Source organism: Sander vitreus, chromosome 6, assembly GCF_031162955.1.
Source record: "Sander vitreus isolate 19-12246 chromosome 6, sanVit1, whole genome shotgun sequence".
Taxonomy (NCBI): Eukaryota; Metazoa; Chordata; class Actinopteri; order Perciformes; family Percidae; genus Sander; species Sander vitreus.
In genome coordinates this window covers 11,138,572-11,166,369 of record NC_135860.1, presented here as the reverse complement: position 1 = coordinate 11,166,369, position 27,798 = coordinate 11,138,572, and the positions used below count along the sequence as shown (strand labels likewise).

General features: G+C 41.8%; 1 protein-coding gene across 3 annotated transcripts; it reads left to right on the top strand.

Annotated features, from left to right (window-relative positions):
- Positions 1-25: 25 nt before the first annotated feature.
- lipeb (lipase, hormone-sensitive b) lies at positions 26-27,173 on the top strand. Of its 3 annotated transcripts, XM_078252491.1 has the most exons (14): positions 97-140; positions 5,595-5,635; positions 10,408-10,649; positions 11,552-11,836; positions 12,593-12,683; positions 13,781-13,926; positions 14,320-14,505; positions 15,384-15,536; positions 18,740-18,884; positions 19,611-19,838; positions 20,978-21,163; positions 22,653-22,834; positions 23,645-23,911; positions 24,600-27,173. In XM_078252491.1, exons 3-14 carry the CDS (start codon positions 10,410-10,412, stop codon positions 25,002-25,004), a joined length of 2,514 nt encoding a protein of 837 aa, XP_078108617.1. In that variant the 5' UTR covers positions 97-140; positions 5,595-5,635; positions 10,408-10,409; the 3' UTR covers positions 25,005-27,173. The 3 variants fall into 3 exon arrangements, with proteins under 3 accessions (XP_078108615.1, XP_078108617.1, XP_078108616.1); XM_078252489.1 differs by lacking the exon at positions 5,595-5,635 and having other exon boundaries at positions 26-140; XM_078252490.1 differs by lacking the exon at positions 97-140 and having other exon boundaries at positions 5,282-5,635.
- The last annotated feature ends 625 nt before the right edge of the window (positions 27,174-27,798 follow it).

The following is a 27,798-nucleotide window of genomic DNA, read 5'->3' as shown; positions in this document are numbered from 1 at the left end:
CAGGTATGTAGGCGAGATGCGAGAGGCGGTGCGTAAACAGTGGGTGAAGATGGCGTCGAACAAGAAGAGTGGTGGGAGTAGCAGATTTGAGAAAGGTGTCAATGGAAGACGCTTGTCCAAACACAAAGAGGGTCTAGTAGGTGAGTTTTTCTGTGACCGTGCCGACTTCGTCACAGCCCCCCTATCGCTTTCCCCCTTCATTACATCCCCCCTTTTTGACGCTCCCTGCCGTCACCTCCCGCTAGCGTCCGTTAGCACCATATACATTAGCTGGCCTCGGGTAGCCGAAATGAAGAACTAGGATTATACCGCTGGCTCTGTCTCAGCTGCTTAGCTAAGTCCTGTAATTGTTTTATGACATCAAAACGCGTCGGCAGTGGCATTGATAGAATCTGTGTGTAGAGTGTTTAAAAGCGTTACAGAAAACTGCCCGGCGGTCAACCTCCTTCGCTGGCATGTCCACAGTTAACGAGCATCCCCCGGTTATAGCTACAGAAGCGCTGTACCGTTAGCCTCTAGATGTAGCAGTGGTAGTAATATCTGCGCTATAGAATCCTTTAACTACATTTATATGGCTCCATGCTACATTTCTATTCACCTTTCACGTTCCGTACCCCTAGTTTCAGCTGCTGACACTGACAGGACCCACCCGAACAGGTACTCCAAACAAACAAGAGAGAAAGGGATGGAGTGTAACTGAATTAACCTCCTGAGTGTGGCAACGTCACACGGAAGTATGTGCATAAATCGATTAAACGAATAGGCAGACATGTTGACATGTCATAGTAGAAAAAGCACAGGTGTATTCAAAACCATTAATTATGGCTGCATTCCACTTAGGAGAGGCGCTGGTATTGTGCATGCTGACTCACTGAAATAGCTTACTGGGACACTTGATGGAATTGAGCCATCGTTAAGGTTATCAATAAGTGTCAATTGATAGGGCCACTGGGGAAGCTGTCATCAGCTTTGCTTATGTGACATGAGAGCAGGGAAACATGGGGACCAATGGGCTGGCTGAAGCAGTGTTTCCCACACATAGACTAATGTGTGGCGGTGCGCCTCACTATCAACACCGGCCGCCGCACATTTCGTTATTCATTTTTTTTATTTTTTTTTAACGCTATTTAAAACACGTTCTAATGCATTTCCTTTCCCTGCTCTCCGCCAACTCTCTGTAACTTGTATCTCGCTCACATACACACACAGCTCCTCCCACCGTGCGGTGTTTGGTGTTTTTAGCCCCCAATGTCGCCTTCCAGGCAGAGCGGTAATGGTTATGTCAAAGAAGTTATGTTAGTGTTAAGGTGAGGGTTAGCTACCTGTAAGGTGACCTTGGAGGCTTAAAACACCATCGAGCCCACCGTGCACACAGCGTCTGTCTCCATAAAGGAGAGAAGACGGCTGGCGAAATTCACAAGTTCGCTAAAGGTTGGTATCTATCTCGTGAACACCTTTACACAATCACCGACCCGACTCTTAGCAAACAAGCGATTGTGCCTGCTTTGGAAAGTTAACTAGTCGCAAGTTAACTTCCCGTGATGACCGTGCGTCACTTTGTAACACACGTTATAATGCTCGCCTAGCTGCTAGCGTGGCACACCCTCATACTCTGCTTCTGATTAGCTAGTAGTCCTTACCTAGCTACTGCGCATGTGCGACTCCCAACAAAGATGGAACAGATGCAAGATGCCTCACTCGGTAGCTAAAACAGAGAGCTCAACACACAGGGTGAAGAGAGGAGCTGCAGCAATGTGCAGTACAACAAAAATATGGTGTGTGTATTTAAAAAAAAAAAACATGTAAACCTATTCTGGTACAACCTCTAAATACAATTATGAACCTGAAAATGAGCATAATATGAGCACTTTAAGGCTTTAGAAAATCTAGCTGTCATGGGAGACTTTGGCCAATCACAGGTCATTTCAGAGAGTGTTCCTATTGGCTGTTTTGCTCATGCCCATGCACAGGAAGAGGTCTCACTCTACTTCAAATTCTAGTGTTTTTTGCATTCTACCTACTGCAGCTTTAAATGCATTGCATTATACAACTGAAGGGAAGCCATATGCATCCCCTTTGTAGGGGGTGTGGATGCTTATTGTTTCTAGTTTCCTGTTGTTCAGTTTGGCCTTGTGTGTTTTGAAGATGCTCTGTCTGGGAGAAGGGTCAAAGCCTCCTAAACACGACACTACAGAGCCCCTGCTGTTGACCCTTCCTCTCGCATGTGGACTGCTCAAAGTTTGCTATTTTTAAAGCTTGCTTCCTGTAGACATAGCATTTTGTAGAGTATCAGATATCTGGCCGAGTCCAAAAGACTGACCAGATACCATATCTTGTAGAAGAAAATAACAGAAACGGCCTAAAGGTGGAATTTTACCTTTAACACTGTCTGGTCTCAACAAATAACAACTGTTGAGACTTTTTTATTTGCGTAGATAGATGAGGGCACTGTATTGTAACGGTGAGTTCCACTTCAAGAATCAGTCACTGTGTTTTCATATCCTTGGGCTTACATTTACCCAGACTTTACATTTACCACATCTGGAATGTGTCTGTTTTAGATTTGATAAAGAGAAACTCAAGAGAGCCATGAGTTAGAAACAGCCTAGACAAGACCAGCACAGTTAATCATACTGACATTAAGAAGTAGCTCAACATTAAACTAGCCCATTAGAGTAGCTTGAAGTTTTCTGTGAGGAAGGCACCAGCCCTGCTGTAATTTCTTGCCACAAATGCAAACAAGCACTTTTTCCCCAAACAAGAACTGCTAGTTGTTTGTGTGTATTTGTACAGAAGTTACAGCTAATAGGCCTTTTAACCAGAAGACATGTTGATTTCTAGTAGGGAAAGTACATGTGTTACTGATAACGGTAACAATAGTGCCGTTCTGTAAAGTGTCCTTGAAAGTCGTGACAGTGAGCCAGCATGCAGGACCCTAAAACTGAAGGAATTCAACCATCATTATTTGTATTTTTTTTTTAAATGTATGCATTTCCTGTTGTGACATGTCTTCCATGAAATAAGCCTGTATAGCCAAAGCAATAAGAGCAACAAGTGGGTCTTTGGTTTCTGTGTCTCAGTGTTCTGGGTGTGTTTGTGGATCTCTGTATTTCTGTGACTGGGTGAGGGGTCATGTCTCAGTTCTTTGAATTATGGGACTGTCATCTGTGATATCAGCCAAGAAGTCTAAACTAAGTGCATAATTTCCCCCCAGAATAGAGTCTCTGAACATTCTCTACATCTTATTCCTCTGTTTTGGGTGTGCACACGTTGTCCATGTTCTGCATTCATTGCCAAACATTCATATTTCTTCATCAGTGGGCACATAAAGCACATTTCTGCTGCATACACAAATGACAAATATGTTTAAAGATTGCTGCATAAACATTGTTCACGACACAAAAGTCTACCACAGGTGCCACCAAAAGATAGTAGTACCTACTTACTTATTATTATTATTATTATTATTATTATTATTATTATTATTATAGGTTGCAGACAGGCTTCAAAATTAGCACCATACGCCAGCCAAATGCGGCTGGTAGATTTGCTTCACTCACCAGGCAAAAAAACCTCATATACATTCAAGAGAAAAAAATCTTAATTGACTTGAAGCTCCGTACAAGCCCATCTTCTCCATTACCAAACTCAAAATGTTTTTCTGGTTTTCTATTGAGTGGCTGATAAAATTTGAACATTCACTAGACATTTGGCTGGTGGACGAAGAAGTTCATTTTGGTTTCAATTAGAGATGCACCGATTACAATTTTCTAGGCCGATTTTCTTTGAGTTAGGCCAGCCGATACCGATTTTAGCCGATTCCGATTTCATTTTTTCTAACCACTTTACAGCACACACAAATATTTATTTTCTATCTTTTCTTTAATAGAACATTTTGCACAGAACATAGAACATTTTTTGAATAGATAATGGATCACTATAAAATAGAACTATATAAATGACTCCTGGTGTGGAAACACACATCTAGTGCAATAAGAACCATTTCCTTCTTTCAAGCATCCAATATCCAACTAAAAATGTGGATTTTGGTTTTTGCGTCGTCCCTCCACGCCTCTACTTTTTCCTTGCAGGTGATGCATACAAACGTGTTAGCTTCTGCTCACACGCTGAAGAATTTCCAACAGCTGACATGTTGCAGGTTAATTCAATGAGGTTCCCTACATGTGCGAGTAGCGCTGACACGCGCTCACACCGCGAGCGGTGGCCGTGGACACATTTAATGAAAAAGTTGAGAGAGAGGAAAAAGAGGACTGTGCTTGTCGCGTCTGCAGGCGCAAGGCCCTTGAAAACTGTAACACGTATAACTTATGTTGCCAGTTAATTGTAGCATTGACCGGCATGAAATCGGCATATGTCAGACTGACCTGCCGGTCGCCAGGTCATGCAATGTTACTCGTGAAAAACAGCCAATTCCGGTCACCGGCCGGTCTATCGGTGCATCTCTAGTTTCAATTTTGGTTGAAGGTGCAGGGCTCTTACCTAATGTGGGTTTAATGTTTGATGAAATAATGTTAACATAGTGATTAGCGAGGAAATGATTAGTTGATTAATCAAACGGTTGATTGTCACAATTTTCCGTTTCTAATGATTGTCTAATAATGCTGTACTGTTTTTTTAATTTCATTTTCAAGAACAAGGCATATTAATCAACATTACTGTAATGTGCCAGTGTTAGCCAGCTGGCTCATTTTAAACTATAGTCCTTTAGCGAGATGTTTTGAGACTAGAGCAACAGGAAACAGCAAGACAGCCATATGTGAGGACATTCTTCCTTTTCTGTGTTTGTTATTGTCATTTGTACACCTTTTTTTAGTTTTTTGACTGTTCACATAAAGTAATTTTACTTTAAGACATTGTGTGCTCTGGTAAATAGTGCACTCATTATTTTTTAAATTTCAAAGCCAAAATGATAATTTTTAATGAATAAATTCATTGATAATTATTGATTTGGCTGCTGTTTGTTTGCATTTGATTTGTGACCTTATTTAATATCAAACAAAGCACTGAAGATGCAATATACACACACACACATCTATGCACATGTATGTCTTTATGGTTTTATGTGGACATATAGGCCTATGTCCGTCTTTTTTAAGTACTTAGGTGCAACACCTGTTTGATTCTAAAGTGCTAGATAAATGAAATAAACTTGACACTTAAAATGAAAAAGCCACATTTGAACAATTGCATGATCTCATGGTTGTCTTTGCCAACGTCTCTCCGTACGTGATCTGCCAATTAGGTTGAAGGTCACAGGGAGTTGCAAGCTGAACAGCCAATGGAAAAATAGTCCACTGTCACAAGGAGAAAGTTAACTGGGACGGGGTTGTCTGTAGCTTCCCTACCCCTTTTTAAAAGAGGCATGGGAGGGACAAGGGAGAGACAACACATTGCTTCTGAGTAGAATTGGTTGTGACAGTCTGACATACAGAGGTTGACAGAAGAGCTACATCGAAAATACAAGGGAGTGACAGACGGTGAGAGGTAGAACAAAAGCAGTCGGAAAACTCTATCTCCTTCCTCTCTCTTCATTCTTTGTTTTTTTTTCCATGCTCTCAACGCTATCGTGGAAGAGAGGAGACAGACAAGGACAGAGCCTTGAACTCAGACATTGGTAAACACTTTTTACTTTTTTCTCTTCCAGCTTTTCAATAGTTAGCCCATAGCATATATGCAGAAGCAGCCTGTGGGTAATTTTATACAAACACTCAATTCACACTGTATGTGGGCCCCGCAGGAGTCATATGTATGTAATGTCACTGGTGTAGGTTGTTGTACATTACTTAATAATGGCCACTCTCATCCATCTTTAATGTTAAGAAACCAGGTGCAATTCAATGGTTGCAGTGGGATTGCAGTGACCACTTTTGTCAGTAACACAGTAAGGGATGATGCTGAAACATATTGCTCAGTACTGACATAGAAAGATGTAGATATGTGGAGCATTTGCTGACAAAAGGCAGATGTGATATTGCAAGCAGGTGAGTCATGTATTTGTGTAGTGAGTGACAGCTAAATTGTTTTTCTGTTTGAGGCATTAACCTTATCAAACAAAGGTGAAGTCTTCACTGGGCCATGGCATGTTTGAACTTGATTAGATTGCACTGCTTCGCGTAACTGTGTTCATTTGCATTGTATTTGCTTATCATATACTCCCTGTAGTTAGACAGGGGTGTAATGTCCGCTGGCTTCATTGTCATTAAGCACGTTTTAGAACAGCTTATGCTAATCCAGGGGTTCATAAAGTTTCCGCCTAGCTTACTCTATCAACATAAGAACTATTGGCTTGCCCAGCTAAGAGAGTTGTACCACCAGCTCTAATTAAGCAATGTAATTTAATTTTGGTTGCTTGCCCAAACTGGTTTGACTAGCTGGTCCTGCAGCATGGCATTTGGGTGACTGCTTGAGCAAAACAGTCATTGTGTTCCCTAAGGCCGCACTGCTGCTTGTGTTTATGCAGGCAGATGAATGTTTATTTATAGATGTTCTTTGTGTGTCTCTTAGTGTTTCCAGTTTTATGCTGACATACGCGTTGAGTTTTTGCACATTGGGTAACTGTTTCCTGTGTTGTCAGCTTCAGAACATTTACAAGTAGTACATAATCACATCTTGACCAGTACCTGAGATGGAGCAACAATCCCAGGATTGTGTGTTTGTCCTTTAGTTGCTGAATTGTATTGACATGATGTATGCAAGTGCTGTAGACTTCCTTCATTGATCTTCATGATGGATTTGTAGGATTGATGTTTGCATAATATATTGGCAAAAAAAAAAATCCAATTTACTAATGTTTTGTGCCTCCTCGATCCTTCTCTCCTGCTACAACTCTGCAGTATTTGAGCCTCGAGTAAAGATAACATCCACCCCAAAATGTAATTCACATTTTCTTAATCCTGTGCAGCTCCGTTTTGCTTGGACGCCTCTCTAAGATGAACAAACTATAGTGATGTTGTCATGTAGAGTTGAGACATGCCCTAAAGCTCTTCCAGAGACAGTGAATAAGGGAACAACTACTGTAGAATGTAGTGACAGAACCAATTAGGATTTAACTGGGATAGGGGGGGAATTTGCTCATTTACAGCTGTAAGATCTAAATCACAGTAGAAGTCATTTGGATAAAAACCATTCTCTGAACCCAGCCCATGGTGTTAATGTTAATTGTCTGTCAAACGAATCAAACTCAAAACGTGTCACCAGAGATCACAAATTCAAGTTCTGATGTTCAGAGGCATGTTGGGGAGATAGTTGGCTATATTTCTAGATTGTAATTTAAGATAACTAGCACAATGTAAATTCTGTATTAGTATGGAGTTCTCCTTAATTCATGAGACAAGTTTATTTTGGAGTCTTTCTTTCACATGGTTTAATCAGTGTGAAATAAGGCCCCAAGCTGCTTAACTAAGCTTTGCAGGAATTTCTAGAAGTTCTGAAGTTTGAGTCCGCCTACAGGTGATAGATTGACCATCTGGTGACATGCTGCAGTCAGAACAACCTGGAGCTAAACGCTCTGAAGACAGTGACGATGGTTGTGGATTTCCGGAAGAATGCAGCCCCACCCGCCCCTATCACCCTGGGTGACTCATTAGTCAACAATGTGGAGTCCTTGCACTTCCTGGGCTCCATTATCTCCTCAAAAATCACAACCGATGATGTACCTTCTGCGGCAGTTGAAGTAGTTCAACCTGCCAAAGACAATGATGGTGCACTTCTACACTGCGATCATCAAGTCTATCCTCACCTCCTCCATTTTATCATGTGGCAGTTTGACAGTATGACAGTTTTGTTGTCATTACTTGGAATTCCTCATGGGGTAGGCATAAACTACGCACTATAGCTTTAAATAAAACTTTTTGAACCACTCCCTCTGGCAGGAGGCTGCGGTCCATCAGGACCAAAACTCCCACCACAAAAACAGTTTATTCCCAGCTGCAGTGTGCCATATCTACAACGCCCAGGATCCCCACTGACAGACACTTAACCTCCAACTACACATTAACACACATCCTGGACTATTATCCCTGAATTACTAGATTGGACCAGATTATTTTTGCATACCTTGCACAAAACCGTACAGCCTTTAAACAGTTATATTGTACATATTTATTATAGACTTTTACATTTGTATTGTAATATTTCCATTTTATATTTATGTTCTTAGCTGTTGGAGTACTTTGCTCTATTGTTTTTCACATTTTAATATGTTTAATGTATGCACCAAACGCACCAAGGCAAAGTCCATGCAAGTGAAAACTTACTTGGCAAAACGCTGCAGTGCTGCTCTGTGTAGTCCACTCATTTGGCTCTGAAGATTTCTTTCAGTCCGTCTCTATACCCTAGGGCCAAGGAATGCCTCTTAAATTCAAAGGGTCATTGCAGTTTGCAGATGATTACAACAATTTAGCTTGTATCAGAAATAGAAACGATGAACATAAATAAGTGGATATGGCACATAACTACATATTTCTGCATTGTCATTAGTTTCTGTTAATGTTAAAAGGCCCAACTCTGTAACATGGGGTTAAAGGTGGGTGTATTCAGATGAGACATGTTTTCCAGCTTTAGCATAATCTAAGCCAGTAGCAGAGTGCTAAATGCTGAAGTGGATGTTTTTCAGTTTTGCCAAAAGATTTTGAAAGAAATCTTTGTGATATGATTTAATTGATTTATCCATGGCTAAACCTTTAACTGTGACACACTGGCATCCATTATGGAATAATGTCCATATAGAAGGGCATCTTACCTTGTAGCTTATGGTTAAAAAGCCCTCCCTGAGGAGTTAAAGGTAATGACGAGACAGAAAAATGAGAAGACGGGCAACTGCTGAAGAAATCTTTAATGCAATATGCGTGTCCTAGAAGTCATCTGGCTGATAAATGTCTCTTCCTGGATGTCGTGGGGGGTAATTCCTCCCAGCAAACTGAAATTGCCTCCCCTATTACTCTTCCTGAATGGCAGGGAATAGTAGAATAATTGTGCGATAAGGGCTCCATTATTTCTGTGACCCTCAAAACAATATTTCACTTTTGTAGAATCGGTTCACTTTTTAGCATGCATAGGCAATCTCTGCTCCACAACCCAAGATGTTGCTTTGGGGATCTATGAAGAAACCACTGTGCTGTTTTTACTTTATTTATTTATTTTTCTGTATTGCTTTATTGTACTGGCCTCAGTTGAAGTTATAAAAGCAAAAGTTTGGGCAGCTGATGTCATTTGGGATGTTCAAGAGGTATGCATAGTTTAACTAAGTTTAACTTAGGATGATTTAACGCAGAAGTATTATTCAATCCAATCATTAACTATTATCTCTCTCTCATTCTTCAGTCCTGCAAGGTAATGATGGTTAAAACCCATCCATAACAAATATATTATTTTCCGCTTCTCCCCTAAAGTTCTCACTTTCACATCTATTTCGGGAAGCACTGCTGTCTCCGATCCTTTTGTTTTATTCTCTGTGTCCACCAGTCCTTCTCCTCTTTCCTCTGTCTCTCAGCATACCAGTCACATTATACAGTAAGTACCAGCTAGTTCCCAGGCTTAGGTGTTGTGGAAACCGATGTCTCAGGTGACTTGTCAGAAGAGCTCAGTCCAATAGTAGGAATCCAACAGGGACATAGCACTAGATCTTTGTTATGCTGCATTAGGACAAGGGTATGGGCACACTTGATAAACAGACTCAGCTGTGTTTTGTCAGCTGTATACCTCCCTTTGGGACTCTTCTGTGAGTGTGTTTTATGTGTTTTTGTCAGTGTATGACTAATCTTTGTTTTTTTTCCCAGCAGCATGACGTTAGCAAAGGGCCTCTGCCTTCTCCTCCTTTTCCATGCATGTCTGCCTAGATCTTGGTGGATTTTGGCTGCTTAGCCCGGCTTTACATCATTTAATTTCAAGGCTTGCTTAACCCGTTTCAATCAATGAGCTTCTATACGCCAGGCTATGCAAGATTAGTTAATAGGAGTAAGAGAACATTATGTAGGATATATCCAATGATATCCCACCTTGCACAGTGTCTACATGCTAATATCAAGTGTGGGTGTGGTGCAGAATAGGGATCAGGCTGCTGTGGGTTTTTTTTTTATAATGCTTGCAGGACCAGATACCAGCTGACAGTCAAGTTTAACAACTACAGAAAAGAAAGATCTCTAATTCTACAAATTAAGTATGCATGGGAGTCAGCAAGGTGGCATAATTGATAGCGAGATCAGTGGGTGTTATTGGCATACAAGTCAGTAATCTGCCGAAAAGAGAAATTTCCACACTAGAATACATAAAGAATGACATGAATTATTATTGGAAAATATCATTACGCACATGCAACATTCCGTACATATAATGGATTTCTGTTTCGGTTTCAACCTTTGTCTTGCTTCTGTATCTCACTGCTCTTAGTGATGGACACCAAGGCAGTGTTTGCGGCCCTGTACAGCGTGTGCGAAGAGAATGCCACCTTCTTCTCAGGAGGAGCCAAGGGTTCACAGGGTGATGCGGCACGGCGGCTGGTGGATACCATGAAGCTGATCAAGGAGCATGCTCGCAGTCTGGAGCCTGTTATCTCCGGCTTCGCTGCAGTTTACCATCATTATGACTTTGACCCACACATACCTGCCAATGGCTATCGCTCACTGGTTAAAGTAAGCTGTGGGATGTTTTGTGTGCACGAGTCAAGCATTGGTTTGCATTGAAAATAATAAGCCTCATAACGCAATGCATTCGTATCAATATTCTCTCCACACTGTGAGAAAGAGCTCGCCAGCCCCTCTTTACCTTGATATCACTTTGTTTCAAGGTCAGTCCATTTGTTTTACAGATTGATTTTATGTTGCAAATCAGGTTAGATAAATTCCTCCAGCTGCAGAAAATCTTACTCTACTGTACCCACTGTACTCTTCTGCAGTTATTGATGAAACATCATGACCTTCAGTGGCTGCAACCTACCACAACTGAACGAGTCTAGCATAGCAGCAAATGAATGCTGCTTTGTTTTCTTGCCTTTTCATTTCCACATTTATAATCCTTCTCATTCCCACAGTGCTACTCAGACTAATCTGTAAGACCCTTGTGAAGCAGCAAGCTTTTCACATGGTCGCGTTCACGCATGCTATCATACATTGTTTTTTGTTGTTGTTTTTTTTTCTTCCTTTAAACTTAACAACCTAATCTTAATTACAGTTTAAGCAGACCCAGAAGACATGGCTCTTTAATGATTGCACAATTTAAAAGCTATGATTTGCTTTGTTATAAGTCAAAATGCTATGGATCCATTTTTAAGAAAAGAAATGACAACCTGAAGTCCATTCATTCATTATCTCAAGAATACATATCATTACATATACATTGTAACAAGTCTGTCCTTTTTATTAACTAATAAAATAATTTACATAATGTGCTTGTTATTCAACTTAAATGAACCTGCTATGCTGATTTTATTTGGTATATGGAGCAGGTGGCATGGCACAGTAGATGACACATTTTGGAATAAAAAATAATTTCCCCCCCCCCAAATTTTATTCACACATTCTTCATCATTTTCTAGGTAGTGCGCTGCTGCCTTCTCCACATCATCCAGAAGGGGCGCTACATCACCGCCAACCGCCGCAGCATCTTTTTTCGAGTAGCACACAATGCGGGGGAGATGGAGGCCTACTGCAACGCTCTGTGCCAGCTGCGCGCCCTGCTCTACCTGGCTCAACGCATGCTACATGACAACAGCCATGGCAACCTTTTTTTCCAGGATGAAAGTGGCCTGAGTGAGAGCTTTGTCCGTGAATACTCATCCATGCACAAGGGGTGCTTCTATGGCCGTTGCCTTGGCTTTCAGGTGAGATGAGCTGCATGGCACAGGGATAGGTAGTGAGAATTGTGAATGGGGAGGCTTAGAAGTAGCAGTGCCTCATGCTTGATGGTCCAGAACTGGGTTTTTAGGTGAAGCAAAAGTAGGACACGAAGAAAGAAAGGCAGGGAATTTAAAAACCTAAGTACATAAAGAACAATAATAAAACATCTCACAACAATGCAGAGAAAATGTAATGGAAAGCAACCTCAAACTCACCATTTTTCACTTGACACACACTGTACAGACAAGCAACTGGATGTACTTACATCTACAGTTCTGTAAAGGTACTTGTGCTCTTATGTTACTGTCCATATTAGATTCTGTAGCTCCTAAAAAAATTATATTTGTTATAATATTAGGGCGTTTCAAGTACAGAATAAAGCTCCCTACATAAGTCTCCCGTAGCCCGTCAATCAAAATGGTATTCTGTTTAAAAAAATAAGTGACCTGTTGATGTTAGAGAACAAAAACTGTGCTAGGGGCTAGTTTGTCACCAGACTAAAGGAACTGACCCTGAAAAGAGAGCACCAGAAACCCAGGAAACAAATACAGAGATACAAATGACTCCTGCTGCCCAAACCTGCAGGTAAAATGAAGATATTCTGATATCCCATCATCTATGTTTCACTTTCTCTGGTCGAAAGACAGCAGTTTTTTTTTTAATTGTAGTCCATTTCTTGTTTTTAAATGCACCATGGATAATAATTTAAAGCCTGTTTCTGTTTTTGTCTATCCCTCCAGTTCAGTCCAGGCATTCGGCCCTGTCTCCAGACCATCGCTATTGGCCTTGTGGCCTTTGGAGAAAACTACAAACGCCATCAGTCAGGAATAGGTCAGCATCATCTCGTCTACAAGCTGTACCCTCTCATCATCCAGTCACTTAATTCTCATTCATAGATCGTACTCATCCACACGCCGCCTCTTCTACATTGCTCCTTGGCCCCTGACAGTGTACCTTTTGATGTTGTGTGCTTGGATTGTAGATGCTCTTTCATCCTTTGGAATCTCAAGGGCTACCTGGTGTGCTTCTTCTATATTTCAAAATGTTTTGAACATGCACCCAGTTATGTACAGAGGCAGGACTAGAAGAACATGCACCATCATATACACATTTTTCAGCGTGCCCACACGTTAATATTTAACATTCAAAAAAGAATCATTTTGACTCTCATGGTTTCTTGCGCTCTGTGCTGCACCACAGTGGAGGCAGGAGGTGTTGCACCATACGGTGAGTGTACTGGAACCTTCTCACCCCTTCGTCAAAGTCCTCTGTAGTGAACACATGCTATAGGCCTATATGAAGAAATTGCTTCTGTCCTCCAGCACCTTAGCTGCATTAGCTGTCCTAAGCTGTCTAAGAGTGGAATTCCCTCCCTTTCTTTACTGCCCATCCTTGATTTCTTGCAGAGCATTAAAGGCAGGGTGGAATTTGATTGCAGTACCATGAAATGATTCTGTTTCAAAATTAGCACTAGCACAGTGGACCTGAAACATCCATGTGGCAAAAAGATTATAGTGCTTTGAGTACGTCAAAGCCAATTTACTCTGTTGAGTTTGACGACTCGATTAGGGCCTTATTTCTGAGGTTTGCCGTGTTTTAGCACTCCATTTCCTTCTTGACCATCTGCCTTCCATCATTTCACCTTCCTTCTTTTGCATTATCGGCGAGTTTTTTCTAAATGTTATTGTTTTATGCCCTCCTTTCTATTGTTTGTCTTTCGCTGTTTTCATCCCCATTATTCTGAGCTTTTGTCATTTGTCCGCCATCACTTTTCGTTTCCATTTTCACTCCCTCTTCAACCATACACGTTCCTCGGTTCTTTCCCTTTTCTTTGAACTCTAATCCCATTTCTTGTATTACTCTTTCTTTGGTGTCTCCTACCCAATATTATACCCTCCTCATTATGTCATTCTTACTCCTTGCACCAGGTGTAGCAGCCAGCTCTTTCTTTACCTCCGGGAAGTACGCCATTGACCCAGAGTTGAGAGGGGCAGAATTTGAACGCATCACCCAGAACCTGGATGTCCATTTCTGGAAGGCATTCTGGAACATCACTGAGACCGAAGTCCTGTCGGTGAGTAGACTGGTAATGCTTCTTCTCACACACAAACGCATTCCTAAGGTATCTGTAATCTACTCATGTTATCGCCACTAACCCATGCACACAGACAAGTGTGCTGCCCTGTTTTCAATTTTAAAACTAAATTTTTTGTAACAGGAATATTTTACTTTTCTCTGGTAAAAGTACCTTTTTATGATTATGCATTTTGGCCTATAGGGCGATAGTAATAATAGAGTGGAATTAAATTTATTCAATGGGGTTCATGATTTATTCATCCTGTTTTTTTCTCTCTCCAGTGACCTGACTCTCTGTAACTTGCACTCTTCTCTTTCTCTCTGACCTTCTGTCTCAATTCATTCTGTCCAACTCTTTCTCTTTTTTTCTCCATCATCTCTCTTCCTCAAGAGTCTTGCCAGTATGACATCCACTCAAGTTAAGGTGAACCGGACTCTTTCTGTGCCCGCCGTGCCCTTTGACCTTCCCCTGGCGGCCAACCACAAAGCATCTGTAACTATAGCCCCACCATCAGCTCACATCGGCACTGCTCCAGTTCAGATGAGGCTCATCTCCTATGACTTACGTGAAGGACAGGTATTTAAATCATTATGTTCACACTGTAGTGGTGCATTGGAAAATGCAATAAAAACAGCTTCATAATGTCAGATTTTATGCAAAACTAGACAAGCAAAGTATTAAGTATTAGTTGTGTGACCTAGTTTATGACAGTTTTCCTCCACTTGCACTTTTTAAACCAGCTTGCATATACCAGTCATACAAATTCTTAAAATATTCGAACAGTATGTAATAACATATCTGGTATTCCTCTGGGCTGGAGTAAACGACAGCTCCGACTCATCCTCATGGACTTAATCCCCTTCATTATGTCCCCCTCTCTCTATTTCTCTGTCATAGGTATCACTCTCACTTTTTCTACTCTGCCTCCCTACCTAATTCTCTTGGGAGACTCCCTCTCTCCATCCAAGCTTGCACTCCTCCTTTCTTTGTAGCCTAGCACTTAACCAGACATGCTATCAACAAACCCTTTTAGCCATTGATCGCGCTCCAACAGAACAACAGTGTCTTTTTTAATGTCACAAAATAGAAGCCTGCATCTGCGGAAACCCTCCCTCTCAACCAAAGCTACACTGCCTTCTTGTTTTTGTTAATGAATGGGAATTAGTGTGTGTTCATGCAGGCCCAAAGAGGCTGGCAGCAAGCTGCTGCAGAACAGCTAGTAAATCATTCTCTCACAGGAGCCCTGTTGCTAACACTAGCAATAAAATATATTACCAATGAAAACAAGGCTTTGTTTGCAGTATACACAGTCTGTGGACAGTTATGAGAGTGATGCAAATATCAGCAGCTGTTATCATGTGATGTTCTGTATTAGTTGTATGTGATTGATTTTTTTTTCTCTTCTTTTGTTCATTCATTCCTCTTCCTCCACCTCTCTGTCTCACTCTCTCTAGGACAGCGAAGCTCTGCTGTCTCTTGCCCGCGCTGAAGGGGGCGCCATCTCTTTGTCGCTGGGGCTGAAGACCAAGCGCCTCCCCTCATCTCCCTGTCTCCTGATCCACTTTCATGGGGGAGGATTTGTGGCCCAGACCTCCAAGTCCCATGAGGTGAGATGGTACTCTTCAAATAGAGTTTTCCTTACTCCTGACTAGAAAAGCAATGTGATTAGTTTTATTTTGCAAGAAAAACTGAATCCAAAAGACTTTACACATGCTATATTTAGTACATGTATTTGACCCATTTGTGATATTTATAATGGAACAGTTGGTTAAAAATCCAGGAAACAGTATATTATGTGATGTGGCGTCTACATATCCAAATGCTGAAGACTGCACCTCCACCTTTAGACACCGGGCTCAGATGTTGTTTTTCCAGGATTTAAGCCAGTGTTGCCACAGCAGTCATCCAATTCAGCTTCTCATTCGTTCTGTGGCTGTGTTTTCTTAAACAAATTGTAATTGAACCTCGGCTAATTTAAGTGTAGAGGAGACGGGTACTAGTTGACCGCAGAGGAGCAGAGGACTTAGCAGTCTAAATCTGATCTGCTCTGTTAGAGCCACAAAGTATTGGAACTCAGTACCAAGCGAGATCAGAGAATGTAACAGCTTTGCTGGTTTTAAATTAAAGATGAAATCATGGCTGAAATCAACCCAATTATGTTCCCATCAAGCATAAACCCAAACAGCTAACTTTAATGTTGTGAAGTCCTGTTGTAGTGGTGTTTTAATGTTATGAAATGGTATTGTTGTTGTAGTGTTGTCTTCATGTTGTGGTTCTTGTTGTCAAAGTGGTGTTTTTGTGTTTGTTTTTTTTGTTGTTGTGATGGGTGAGTTTTAATACTGTGAAATTTGATTGTTGTCCTTTACTGTTGTGTTAGCATTTTTATACTCCAGTGTTAGGTTTCCCTTCTGACAGAGATGTTATCCTCTGTTTCCTGCCCAGGGACTACAGATGAAAATTAGCTTATAGCTAACTCTGGTACTGCTAAGGAGCTGTGCATTGTCCCTGTCAAATAAATAAAATAAATCTCTTTCTTGGTCAATAGTGTGACATATAATGAGCCCTTTAGATAATTAGTTTGTAATTAATCCCTGAAAACGTGTGTAATATAAATAGTGACACTATGCCCTCCCTCCATGCCTTCTTTACTGGTAAGGTGCACACAAGGCTTGCTTGTCTCTTTCATGTAATCATTGCTTCCTGTCATTCACTTCATCCTCATTCCTCTTTTTTTCTCATAGAGGAGGGGCTCATGTCCTAGAATTAATTTCTAGATCACTGTCATAGAAAAGAGGACACATACTCAAAAGCTTTGTCCTCATGTCTTAAACATTGAGTTGGCTCTTTCTTGTCATTGCTCCATAAAGCACTTAAAAGTCTTGTTTTTGTCAACCAGTTTTATTATAAGTTTACATAAGAGACAATATATGAAATAGTAGCAGGAGGAAGCCAACCTACTTACTTCATATTGACGAGAAAGCTTATTTTAAGTTTGTGCACCTACCTCTCCTTGTCTGCCTACGCTGATCTGGTCATCTGTGACTGTGTGCGGTCTTTAAGTGGCATCAGGCTGCTTATAGCAGAACAGGGCTCTGTGAAATCGCCAAGGACATGGGCATCCTTGATCTGAAGCTGCGTAGCAACAAGAGGATGAGAGGGAGCAATCGGAGACGCGGGTGAACAGGGCTGTCATGTTGAATTAACGGAGAACTGTACAACCCCGCAGAGAAAGATTACCCCGGGCACTAATGGAAGACTTGTCAGGCTATCCTTCTCTCCTCTTCAGAGAGCCTTTTTTATCGCATCCTCCCTCTAAATTTTTTTAATATCTCACACAATCCCTTTAGTTCACTCTTTTAACATCTCCTTCCTGTCTTATTTTGTACTCACCTTCTTCGTAATACTCTCCTAATCCCCAAGGTAAGGCCAAGGAAGCAAGAATAGAAAAGTTTCTCTGAGGGCAGAGGCCAGGGTTGTCCCTTTTACTTCTCATATGTCTGTCCTCTACTCCTGTATCCTTCCCTCGATCCTGTCTCGCGTGTTGTCTGGGCGAGATGGAGAGTTGGACTTCAGTGGCAGGAGCCTGTGGTCCTCTCAATGCCCAATTATACTGAGATCACAGGAATGGATATGTTGGCATCTGTGCATTTAGCAACTTGGGCAGGGAACGCACACACAATCCCAGTAGACTCTACTGAGTAGAGGGGTGTGTGTGTACGTGTGTGTGTGTGTGTGTGTACATGTGTACGTGTGTACATACTCATCTCTTGGGCCATTTGCTGTGAGCCCTTTGCTTCTTGTATGCAGGCAGATGATGAACTGTCTGTCAGACACCTGTCCATGGATTCTGGCATATATTGACACTCACTGGCAACAATGGCTGTTGTTCACACACAGTTGCGCACCCACACACATTTGCTGATTTGTACAAACCCACACTGACCGAAACAGTGCTTGAACTCACGCACTCACTTGTCAGCGGTCTCACTCTAAGATTTATTGTGACAAGTAGGGCTTTAAGACAGCACTGCTGTAGCTGCTACTTTTTTTTTTCATACTGAATCACTGGTTGGTGAGGCAACATACAAACATACACACACTGTGCTTTTTCTGGCATTGTGAATGGAGAGCTGTCATTTTCACTGCCAGCCCTGTCATAGCTTGTCAAAAAGGTGTTTGGAGAAGATAAAGACAGAGGAGGAAAGGACAAATGTGAGGTTGAAGGAATATTTTGTTTGTCAAGTTTTGATGCCTTTCTCGCATTTTAAGGTCACTGCATTGCAGCTGTGAAGTAAAGCACTTGCCTTAGGTTGGCATAAGAATAGTAAACACTTTACTTGACTGTAGCAACACGAAAAAGAGAAACTAAGTATTCTGAAAGTAAGTTTGCTTTGGTAGACAATCCCTGTAAATCCACACCATCCCCTTGCCTTTGTCTTTTTCCTTCATACACAGCAAACTAGGACATGTGGGCACCTTTTGTTATTACCGTATAAGAAGAAAGGAAATGAAGGTTACTGTGAGGACAGCTCAATCTCCCTTTGTCTAGACAGTAAGCCAGAAAGCAGACAGATGACATCAGAGGGACACATCATTTTCATAACTTTTCATCCTTGCTGCTTAATGTCTACCCCCACGCATCTCTCTCCCACTACATTTCTTTCTCTCTCTGTCACTCAACCTCTTTGTTTTATTGTGGTCGCTGTTGTTTCTCATACATTTAACAACATGTAATATATTCACTGTGAAAGTAAGTGTTTTTATATTCATAAATTCCCCCCTCCATTCCCATGTCTTCTGTCTGGCGCAGCCCTATCTGAAGAGCTGGTCCCAGGACCTTGGTGTCCCCATCCTGTCAGTGGACTACTCTCTGGCCCCTGAGGCCCCCTTCCCAAGGGCCCTGGAGGAGTGTTTCTATGCCTACTGCTGGGCTCTGAGAAACCACCACCTACTAGGTACATATAAATCACACAGCATTGTTTATTTTGGAGTGCTGGCTTTTTTAGCTCCCCTATACATTTTCTGTTTAATTTTTAAAGTAGTTGGGAAAGTATATGCAGTTGAAATGCTAAATACATTAGGCAGGTAAAAGAAAGTAGATTTATTATACTTAATGAGCAGGCATAACAAAAGGGGTCAAACTCACTCATTTCAGAGTGAAGGTGTCCTGTGGACTGCTTCTGTAAATCCTCGCCAACGTTTACCAATTCCCTGTACCCCTCAAGAGAATTCATCACTTTGAAAGTAATCTTGCTGCAGCACGATGTCTTGCACTTTACCCTGTGTTCTGCAATATCACACAAATTATGATGCTCGATATTCAAGCAGACAACAAAAGACATCTGGTCGATTTGGGGTACATCCGCCCGCTGAAGCACTGTGTCAAATTAACAGTGATCGCAGTGCAATATGTTTGTGCTGTAGTGTACAAGAAAAACAATATCACGGCCATGAGGCAGACAGCGAGACAACACCCCCTTAAAGCAGCCACATATTCAGCAGTGTTATGGTGGAGAAGAGAGATCCTGTTACTTGATTTGGGTCACACTGCTTTTTCTTGCACCACAGTGCATTTTCTCTTAGAAAAGTGGAAGACAATGATGACATCTATGTTTTCCCATTGTTTTCTTTCCCTCTTTTTCTTCACCGCTATCATCACTGTCCTATTTTTATCTCTCCAGGCTGGACCGGAGAGACAGTGTGTCTGGCAGGTGACAGTGCGGGAGGCAACTTGTCTGTGACGACATCAATGCGTGCTGCTGCCTTTGGTGTGCGAATGCCAGATGGCATCGTGGCAGTCTACCCGGCTACCCTGCTGACCGCCTACGCATCTCCCTCCCGTCTGCTAACACTTATGGATCCTCTGCTGCCGCTCAGTGTGCTCTCCAGGTGTCTCAGCGCCTACGCTGGTATGTGTGTGTGTGTGTGTGTGTGTGTGTGTGTGTGTGTGTGTGTGTGTGTGTGTGTGTGTGTGTGTGTGTGTGTGTGTGTGTGTGTATATATATATATGTGTGTGTGTTTTTAAAAAAGAAAATCTGGTCTGGATTTTTAATTTATCTGGTGGAGTTGAGAATTAAGTTTACATCTATTTTCCTCCATTTTATTGCATGTCTCTGCTGCTCCCCATTATACATATATTCTTAACATAATGGGCTTCACTGTTGTTGATGCCAGACTCGTTTGACAAAAACAGTACTTTTCCCTCGCAAAACACGGGAGTTTGTGGTCCATCGATGCCTCGATCGGTTTGTTTGTGTTATTGTGTGACTTTGGTGAATTCAAACTAACCCTTCAGAACACCAAAGTATGGATAAGTACCTCATTCACCCCACTTCAATGGTGTGTTTTCTGTTGCAGTGCTGGGACAGTTATTTTCATTATCAATTAAGATATTCTATTCCATTTGATTAAATACACTAATCTAACTTTTTTTTAAATTTTTTTTTATTACCAGCTAAAATACTAAAAAGCTAAATTGAAATAGATTTTGTGTCAATGCAACTGTCTGTTTTAGGACAGTAATAACAATCTTATTAATCATGAAACTATTTTGCTCTCAGCTTGGATTTCACTGTTCCTTATGTAGTACACAATGTGTATAATATAAGAAATTGTAATCATAAATCTTTATTGATTTTATTCTAGCCGTGCAATAATGCATGTAAAAAGCAGGAGAACTCTTACAAGTCTTTTGATAAATTGTTGTCTCACAAGAAAAGGAGGACTGTAATAACATATGCTAAATTCTGATAGAGATATTGTTTATCCTGTGTCGCCTTTCAATAACTAAACTAAAACACTAATCATTTTCTCCTTACTCCTACACTCATCACGTGTATTGCTATCTGTGATACAAATTGCTATGTTGCAGTATTGAACCAACAACTGTCATTTTTTTCTACTACCTTTCCTGTTATTTCTTTCCCATCCTTTCTGTTGTTACTCATTCATGCTTATTCAAGAATAACAAAACCACTTTTTATCTCTCTTGTACATCTATCTTCTATCATCTGTCCTACTAAGCCTTCCGCCATGTCTCCTTCTCCAGGTGCTGACCCGCAAACCGAGACACAGATAGAGAAGGCGAGCACGATGAGCATGGTGAGGAGAGACACAGCTCTGCTGCTCAGAGATTTCCGACAGGGAGCCTCCAACTGGATCCACTCTCTGCTGGATTCCAGCAGAGCCTCAGCCTCCCCCAGTACAGCTGCAGAGGCGCCACCAGGAGCCACTGGTATACCACTGACTGTGACTGTGTGTATGGGTGTGTTTGTGCATGCATCCCGGTGGGAACACTGGATGAGATGTGGGTGGCTTAAATGTGTTTTTGCATGGCAGCTACTGCGTCTAAAGTTGTCTTGTGTCTTTGATCACATCTATCTGCTGAAAGGTGTGTGTGTGTGTGTGTGTGTGTGTGTGTGTCGTATTTTCAGCATCTTCTTCATTAGGCCGATTTTGAGGGCAACAATATCAACTGCCCCAAAGTTCATTTACACCCCATATGGAGGAGGTTATTGACATGGATCTCCTTTATTCAGCATTCAACTAACCAATTATTGCTTTATCCAACCTTGTTAGGTAACACTCCTGTAGCCCATTCATATCAATTCACCTCTTTGGAGCAGCAGGGCTTTGACAGTAATTGTTAATTGTAGCCACCGTAAATCTAGTGGCGAATCGTAATTTCCCTGGTGTCCCTTTAGTTAGGTGACACCCCCACAGCTGCAAGCCCAAACTAATGAGAATGTCATTGGTGGGTGTACATTATTAAAAGGCCATCGTGGTGCTGAGATGGTTCATTATTAAAGAGATGGGAGATCGGTGGCGCTTTGTGAAGAGACCAGCCATGACGACTCTTACAGCTGTGTTTTGACGGCTCGGGGCGGGCGGATGACATCACCGTGACAGCACTGTTTGAATTTCCTCCACCCACTTCTCTATTCTTCATGATACATCCCAATTTGCATTTTATGCTTTTATCTGTTGGCTGTCAACCAGAGGACATATGATAAGTGGAAACGGTAGAATAAGTAAAAGTGATTGTGTACTACTATGTGTGTATTTTTTCCTGTCCTCCAGCTGCCATTGACCCCAAGTCTGTATACTTTACACATCATATAATTAAGCTTTAGCGTTAGGACACGGAAGGCATACGGCCGCTGATTGAATTATCATTCCTATCAGACACACACCAATCACAGCCATTCTCACATCAAGGCGGTCCCTTTTAAATGTGACTTCCTCACCGGTCCCTGCTACGCTGACGCTGCTTCACTCACTGCTGCTGCTGCTAGCAATGTTTTGCCTCCACCACCCTAGCCTCCACCTTCCTAGTTCAGAGTCCTAACATGACTCAAAGTTTAAAAATGGTTTTCAATGTCTTTCTTTTGGCTCCCTCTTTTTTTACCCAGGGGGGTTTCTGCATGGTGCTCCCTGTTTCAGCTTAGCATGCTGCTTGGCTGGTCCAGGGAGCATTATCAAGAGCGGAGCCATCAGCGCCAAGCATAACTCTATTTCCATTTGTTGCAATAAATGGTTAAATCTATGACGAGAGTGTTCCTGACTGAACTGCACTTTGTGTGGTTAATAGTTTTTTTTTTTTTTATTGACTTATTTTTGTTTTGTTTGTTTCTTTTTTGTTGTTTGTCTCAAACATTTAGTTTTGTTTTGCCAAATGTCTCAATTATCACTCTATTTCCCCTTCTCTCCATCTTGTTTCTTAGACACAGTGAGGAAGAGCATTTCAGAGGCGTCCATCTCTTCTCGTCACGCAGACCCCCCTGTAGCCTCCGAGACCTCAGAGTTCCCCTCCAGGAATCTATCTGTTAAGAGTCAGACTTGCCAGGACTTGGGATCCCACAACAATTCCACTTCTCACAGTGCACCGTTGCTCAATGATCGCACTGTACGTCACCCTGGAACATGTTTACGTTGAGATTGACATGCTCTCAGTTGATGCTCTTATCCAGAAGAAGTTAACTGCATTAAATGGCTAAGGGCTGTTACTTAAAAGAACACTCAGCTGTTAGTGGGGATTGTTATGGGAATTTAACCTGTGATGATGGGAAGGTCTGTATTTTGATGATAATTATTGCACCATTGCAGTGAAGAGAAATCACACCTGCCTCCAACCTATGATCAGGTTATCTTTGCTTTCAGACAGCTTGCAATAAAACGATTTAGCCTACAGCTATAGCCTTTTTAAGAGGCTCAACAGTTTATCAACGTTGAGACATTTTGGCCCTCTATCGTACAATGTTGTATACCCTGCAGTGATGTGCATGTTTCATCTCGATGAACTCAGCTGAGATTATGTCACCCATGCCTAATGAACAGATTTGGCTTTAAAATGCTGACTGAATATCAAAATGTTTTGGTTGTGCAGGTACCAGTTAGGTATTGCAGATTATCCTCGCATGTATTTTCACACAGGCAGAATGGATTAGTGGCTGGCTTGGGAAAAATAGCTAGCAGTGTTGACGCAAGATTTTAAATATGCTTTTCCTCCTTAAATGGGGATTGTTCAGCCAAGACTCTCAGGCATCGAGCCAAGGTTTAGAAGATCTTCACAAGGACAAAGTGCTGTGTGTGTATTTGTAATCAAGTTTGCCTGTCTAATATGTTATGCCTTTCTTCTTATTTCCTCAACATTACCTTCACTGTCAACTCAGTGCTGTCTAACCTTTCCTGAATTATTTATCTCTTTTTTATGTAGCCAGAAGATGTGAATTTCTTCCTCTCCAAGGATGTGGATCCCGCCGTGTCCAGCGACCTGTCTTCAGTAGCTTTACCACCCCCTGCTGTAGAGGAGGGATTAGAGCTGGAGCACCCTGTGGAGTTCCCCTTGGGATTTGAGCCACTGCGTTCAGAGAAGCCATCTAAGATGAGGTTGCACAGCTCTCCAGTGTTCAAGGATCCGTTCTGCTCTCCTCTGCTGGCTCCTGATAGCATGCTGAAAGGGCTGCCACCTGTACACATAGTGGTAAGGAGAAGCAACAGTGTGAATGATTGACAGGATAATGGTAGGCAAATGGGAAATTATACAGTTAAATACACATAGGTCAAAGGTTGCTCACTCAAATCAAGTGTCAAGCTGTCAATTATTACATTAAAGGGCTTTTGAGGCCCTTGCAACTGTCTACATTTGGTTGCATGTATGATCCTCTATGAGAAAGCTGAACATTCATACGGCATGTTTCTTCAACAAGTTTTCAACTTAGCGGATATGATGTTGTTAGAGCTTGCAGGAGCAGACCGGGATAAGGATTGTTTGTTTATGATGGTGAAGAAGAGCAGGGAGGAGCAGAGAGAAGGTTGAGGAGGTAAAAACATGCAAAAATGTTAAGAGCTAAATTACCGATGTAATGCTTACTCTGATGTAATGCTTACATCAGAGTGAGATGGAGTGTGATGGGAGAGATGGGGAGGTTGAAGCCTGTTCTCTCATGTGAGAAGGGTGTTAAAATGAAAATGAAGAAATTGCTGCTGATTTTTAAGTGGCTAGAGTGAGTCAGCAAGAATGTAAAGAAAGCGGGGACAAAAGAGACTGGGATGCTTGGCTTCCTTTTCTTCATCCCTTAATTAAGATTCTTGACATGTCTGAAGGGAATCCTAATTTGCTTTTCACCACCCCTTTCCCTCCCTCTCGCTTCTTCTCTCTCCCCTCTCAGGCTTGTGCATTAGACCCCATGCTGGATGACTCTGTGATGTTTGCCAAGCGTTTGAGGAACATAAACCAGCCTGTCACTCTGTGCGTGGTGGACGACCTCCCCCATGGCTTCCTCAGCCTATCACAGCTCTGCAGCGACACAAAGGAGGCAGCCAACGTCTGCGTGGAGAGAATTCGCGCCGTCTTCACCCAGAAGGACACCCCACCAGAGCCACGCAAGCACCGCAAGCTGGAAAGGACCGATAGGGGTGTATCGGCTTCTCCTGGGGAAGATGGTTCTCTCTTCGTAGGCCCCATAGAGAGAGGGGAGCTAGCTGTCAGGAGAGGGACTACAATTGCTGATGGGGAGGGCTTAGTTGCTGTGGCAGCCCAGAACAACACTGACGCTGTTGGTATTGGGCCTTAAATAAGGTTAGATAAAAAAGCACTTTACCCGAGGAGTGAAGGACAAAGAGTAAATGAAAGTCAGACAAATTTAGGCAGTGCAATGCCTAAAAGGGAGAGAGAAAGTATCCTAAAAAACAGAAGGTGGGGGGCAGTCTAGGTGATTGTCCAGTTTTTATGAGACAAAAAAATAGGAGGAGCACTGAAATACAACTTCCTCTGCTTTACAATCACTTGCATCACTTGCCCGTGCACCATCATGCACCGAGGCAAAGCTGGCAGTCAAAACGAACACACCCACAAAAGACTTTTAGACTGTTTTAGAATAAAATGGTAATTTACCAGCTACTTAGATCAAAGACCAGCACTCACCCACACATGCAGCACACATACTTAACAGAGTTGCCATTCGGCAGCGGAGGCTCGGACATAAAGCAGCGCAGAAGATACTTAAGACGAGGCCTGAATGGGTGATTCATCTAGGCTAAGGCAGTCATTTTAGGCACTAATCAGATAGTGGTAGGCACACTATATGCTCAGTATAGAGTCATCCCCATCAAAATGTCCACTTGTACTTTAGGAAGCCACTCTAAATCACACTTAATAACTCCACATTGTGTTATCTATTACGCCAGTTTGGCAGTCAATACAGCTCACTTTGTGGATAGTAACTGTTGACTCTCTCTCAAATAGAATTACAACACTTAAAGAGAACAGACTGAAAGGCTCTAAACTGGATGAATTGATGTACTTGAGATAATGTTGCAGTTTTTAATCATATCATTAACCCTATGCAGTACTTTTTGTTATTTATATCCTTTTTTATTTCTAGATTTTAATCCTTGAATCATTACAGGTTTGTTGTTGATACATCATATTGTTTGTTTAATGTAATCCTATGCTGTTTATTCAGCATTTTTGAATGTGCTCAATATTTACCTCTGCTTCTTTGGCACAACTCCTTCGACATCCCTGGCCTTTCCCATTAAACTCCTCTCTGAAATGCATACTGATAGGATAGAATAAATGTACAATATTATTACACAGGGACACCGTGCCCTATCTAGATGCTGCCTGGGGCTTTTTGTTGTGTCGATATTACTAATGCAAAGATTGCATTTTATTAATTGCTACATTAAAATTTGTGGAGATGCACTGAGATGCATCATTTTCTGAAGAGCAAGTACTTGCTTAAAGACGTGGGTACCAGCTTTATTCGTCTTTTAAGAACAGTCCTAGCATTTAGATGGCTGAAAGGGGCTAAATGTTCTAATTGTTATTTCAATACTTCAATTGGTCAACATTGTCCTTCTGCAGAAGTAAGTAAGAGAGAAAGGGGCAGCAAAAAGCCCTTAGCTAAACTCCATGGCACTGATTCCCTCTCAGGTTGTCCCCGTTCCTCGCCAGGTGATATTGCCCACTACTTACTGTGCTCTGCACAGTATGCAGTGTGTCAAAGTACCACTTCTCTTGAGTCAGGGGACTTCCTGCCTGACAATCTGTTTCTACAAATCAGAGGCTTTTAGGCAAAACTAGAGGACCCTGACCAAGACAAGAGATTGTAAGAGTGCTGTGTAAAAGCCACCAAACTTGTATTACCAACTAAAAGTGGCTGGTGGACCAGATGTTTTTGCTTTCCACCATCACATTCATGGTTGACTTTGTTTTGGATAACCTGGCGGCACTCCTCTGAGCGTGTTGCCACCGAAGCACTTTAAAGTACACAAAAATGTCCTTAGGAGGTTCAGTCCCTCGATCAGGTCCAACTAAATATAGATGCCAACAATGCTGGCACTGTCCTGCCCTTGCCTGGTAACAGGACTAGGGTTGCCAGGTCTGTAGAGAGGGATGCTGTGTGATGAATAGGATTTAACTGAAGCTCTGAGTGCAAAATCCTCCCCACGTAGAAGAGCAGGATTTTCAGCAGTAAAGTCATGCTACAGGATTAGACCATGCTCAGTTCTGTCAGCTCGGAGTACTTACTGCAATATTTTTAGTCAGATTGATGGAAAGAACCAGGACCGTGAAGAGGAAGAAAGTAATACACTCATCCTCTCCGAGATACTGGGCTGAAGTTTGTACTTGTTTTACTAGCCGCTGTTTATGCTCACACTGCACTTTTGCAGTAGTTTGGCGATCCGTGCAAGTGTATTTTAAGCTTGTATACATGTCACTGTTTTTTGTGTGTGTGGAATGTGGAAATTCAATTGATTACACTAGTCTGTGGTGTGTGAGGAACACAAGCTCACCCATGAGTGCGTCCTTTTTGTTTGTCATGTGTTCACATAAAGACACGTTTGGCACTTTACAGTCAGGAGACTATTCATAGTATTAATCATCTGTAGCGGAGAGCAACCTCAAACCACTATGGGACAATGTCTTTTGTCTGTGATATCGACTTGACTCCATTAATCCTGTAAAACACTACCGCCTGAAACCCAGCAGGGTTGATTGACCATTTGTATCAAGTGAGCTACTACTAAACTTTATTTTTTAAATGTGTCAAATTCACCCACTTGCTGTTTATTGACCTCCGTATGCCTCTTACTCTTGACTACCACTCATGCATCAGGCTAACCTGACTGCAGGTGATGTACCAGAGAGTCCATCTGGTGTTTTGGACAAATAGGTTTGCAGTGTTACCTTTTTTAGTTTTCCCAATTCCTTGCATTTGTGTGGCTCTTACATTAGTGTTGCTGCTTCAGTGTCTTAATTGTTGTTCTTTCACTGACTAACTTTATTATTACAAATTGTCCTTGTGAGTACAAGCTAGTTGTAGTAGTTTAGTGTAATGCTGCTTTTTTGTCATTTGGTCG

Coding starts and splice junctions, on each gene's coding strand:
- lipeb (XM_078252489.1), top strand. CDS start 50: ATGGCGTCGAACAAGAAGAGTGGTGGGAGTAGCAGATTTGAGAAAGGT. Junction 10,650..11,551: donor GCTATCGCTCACTGGTTAAA/GTAAGCTGTGGG, acceptor ATCATTTTCTAG/GTAGTGCGCTGCTGCCTTCT. Junction 15,537..18,739: donor AGACCTCCAAGTCCCATGAG/GTGAGATGGTAC, acceptor TGTCTGGCGCAG/CCCTATCTGAAGAGCTGGTC.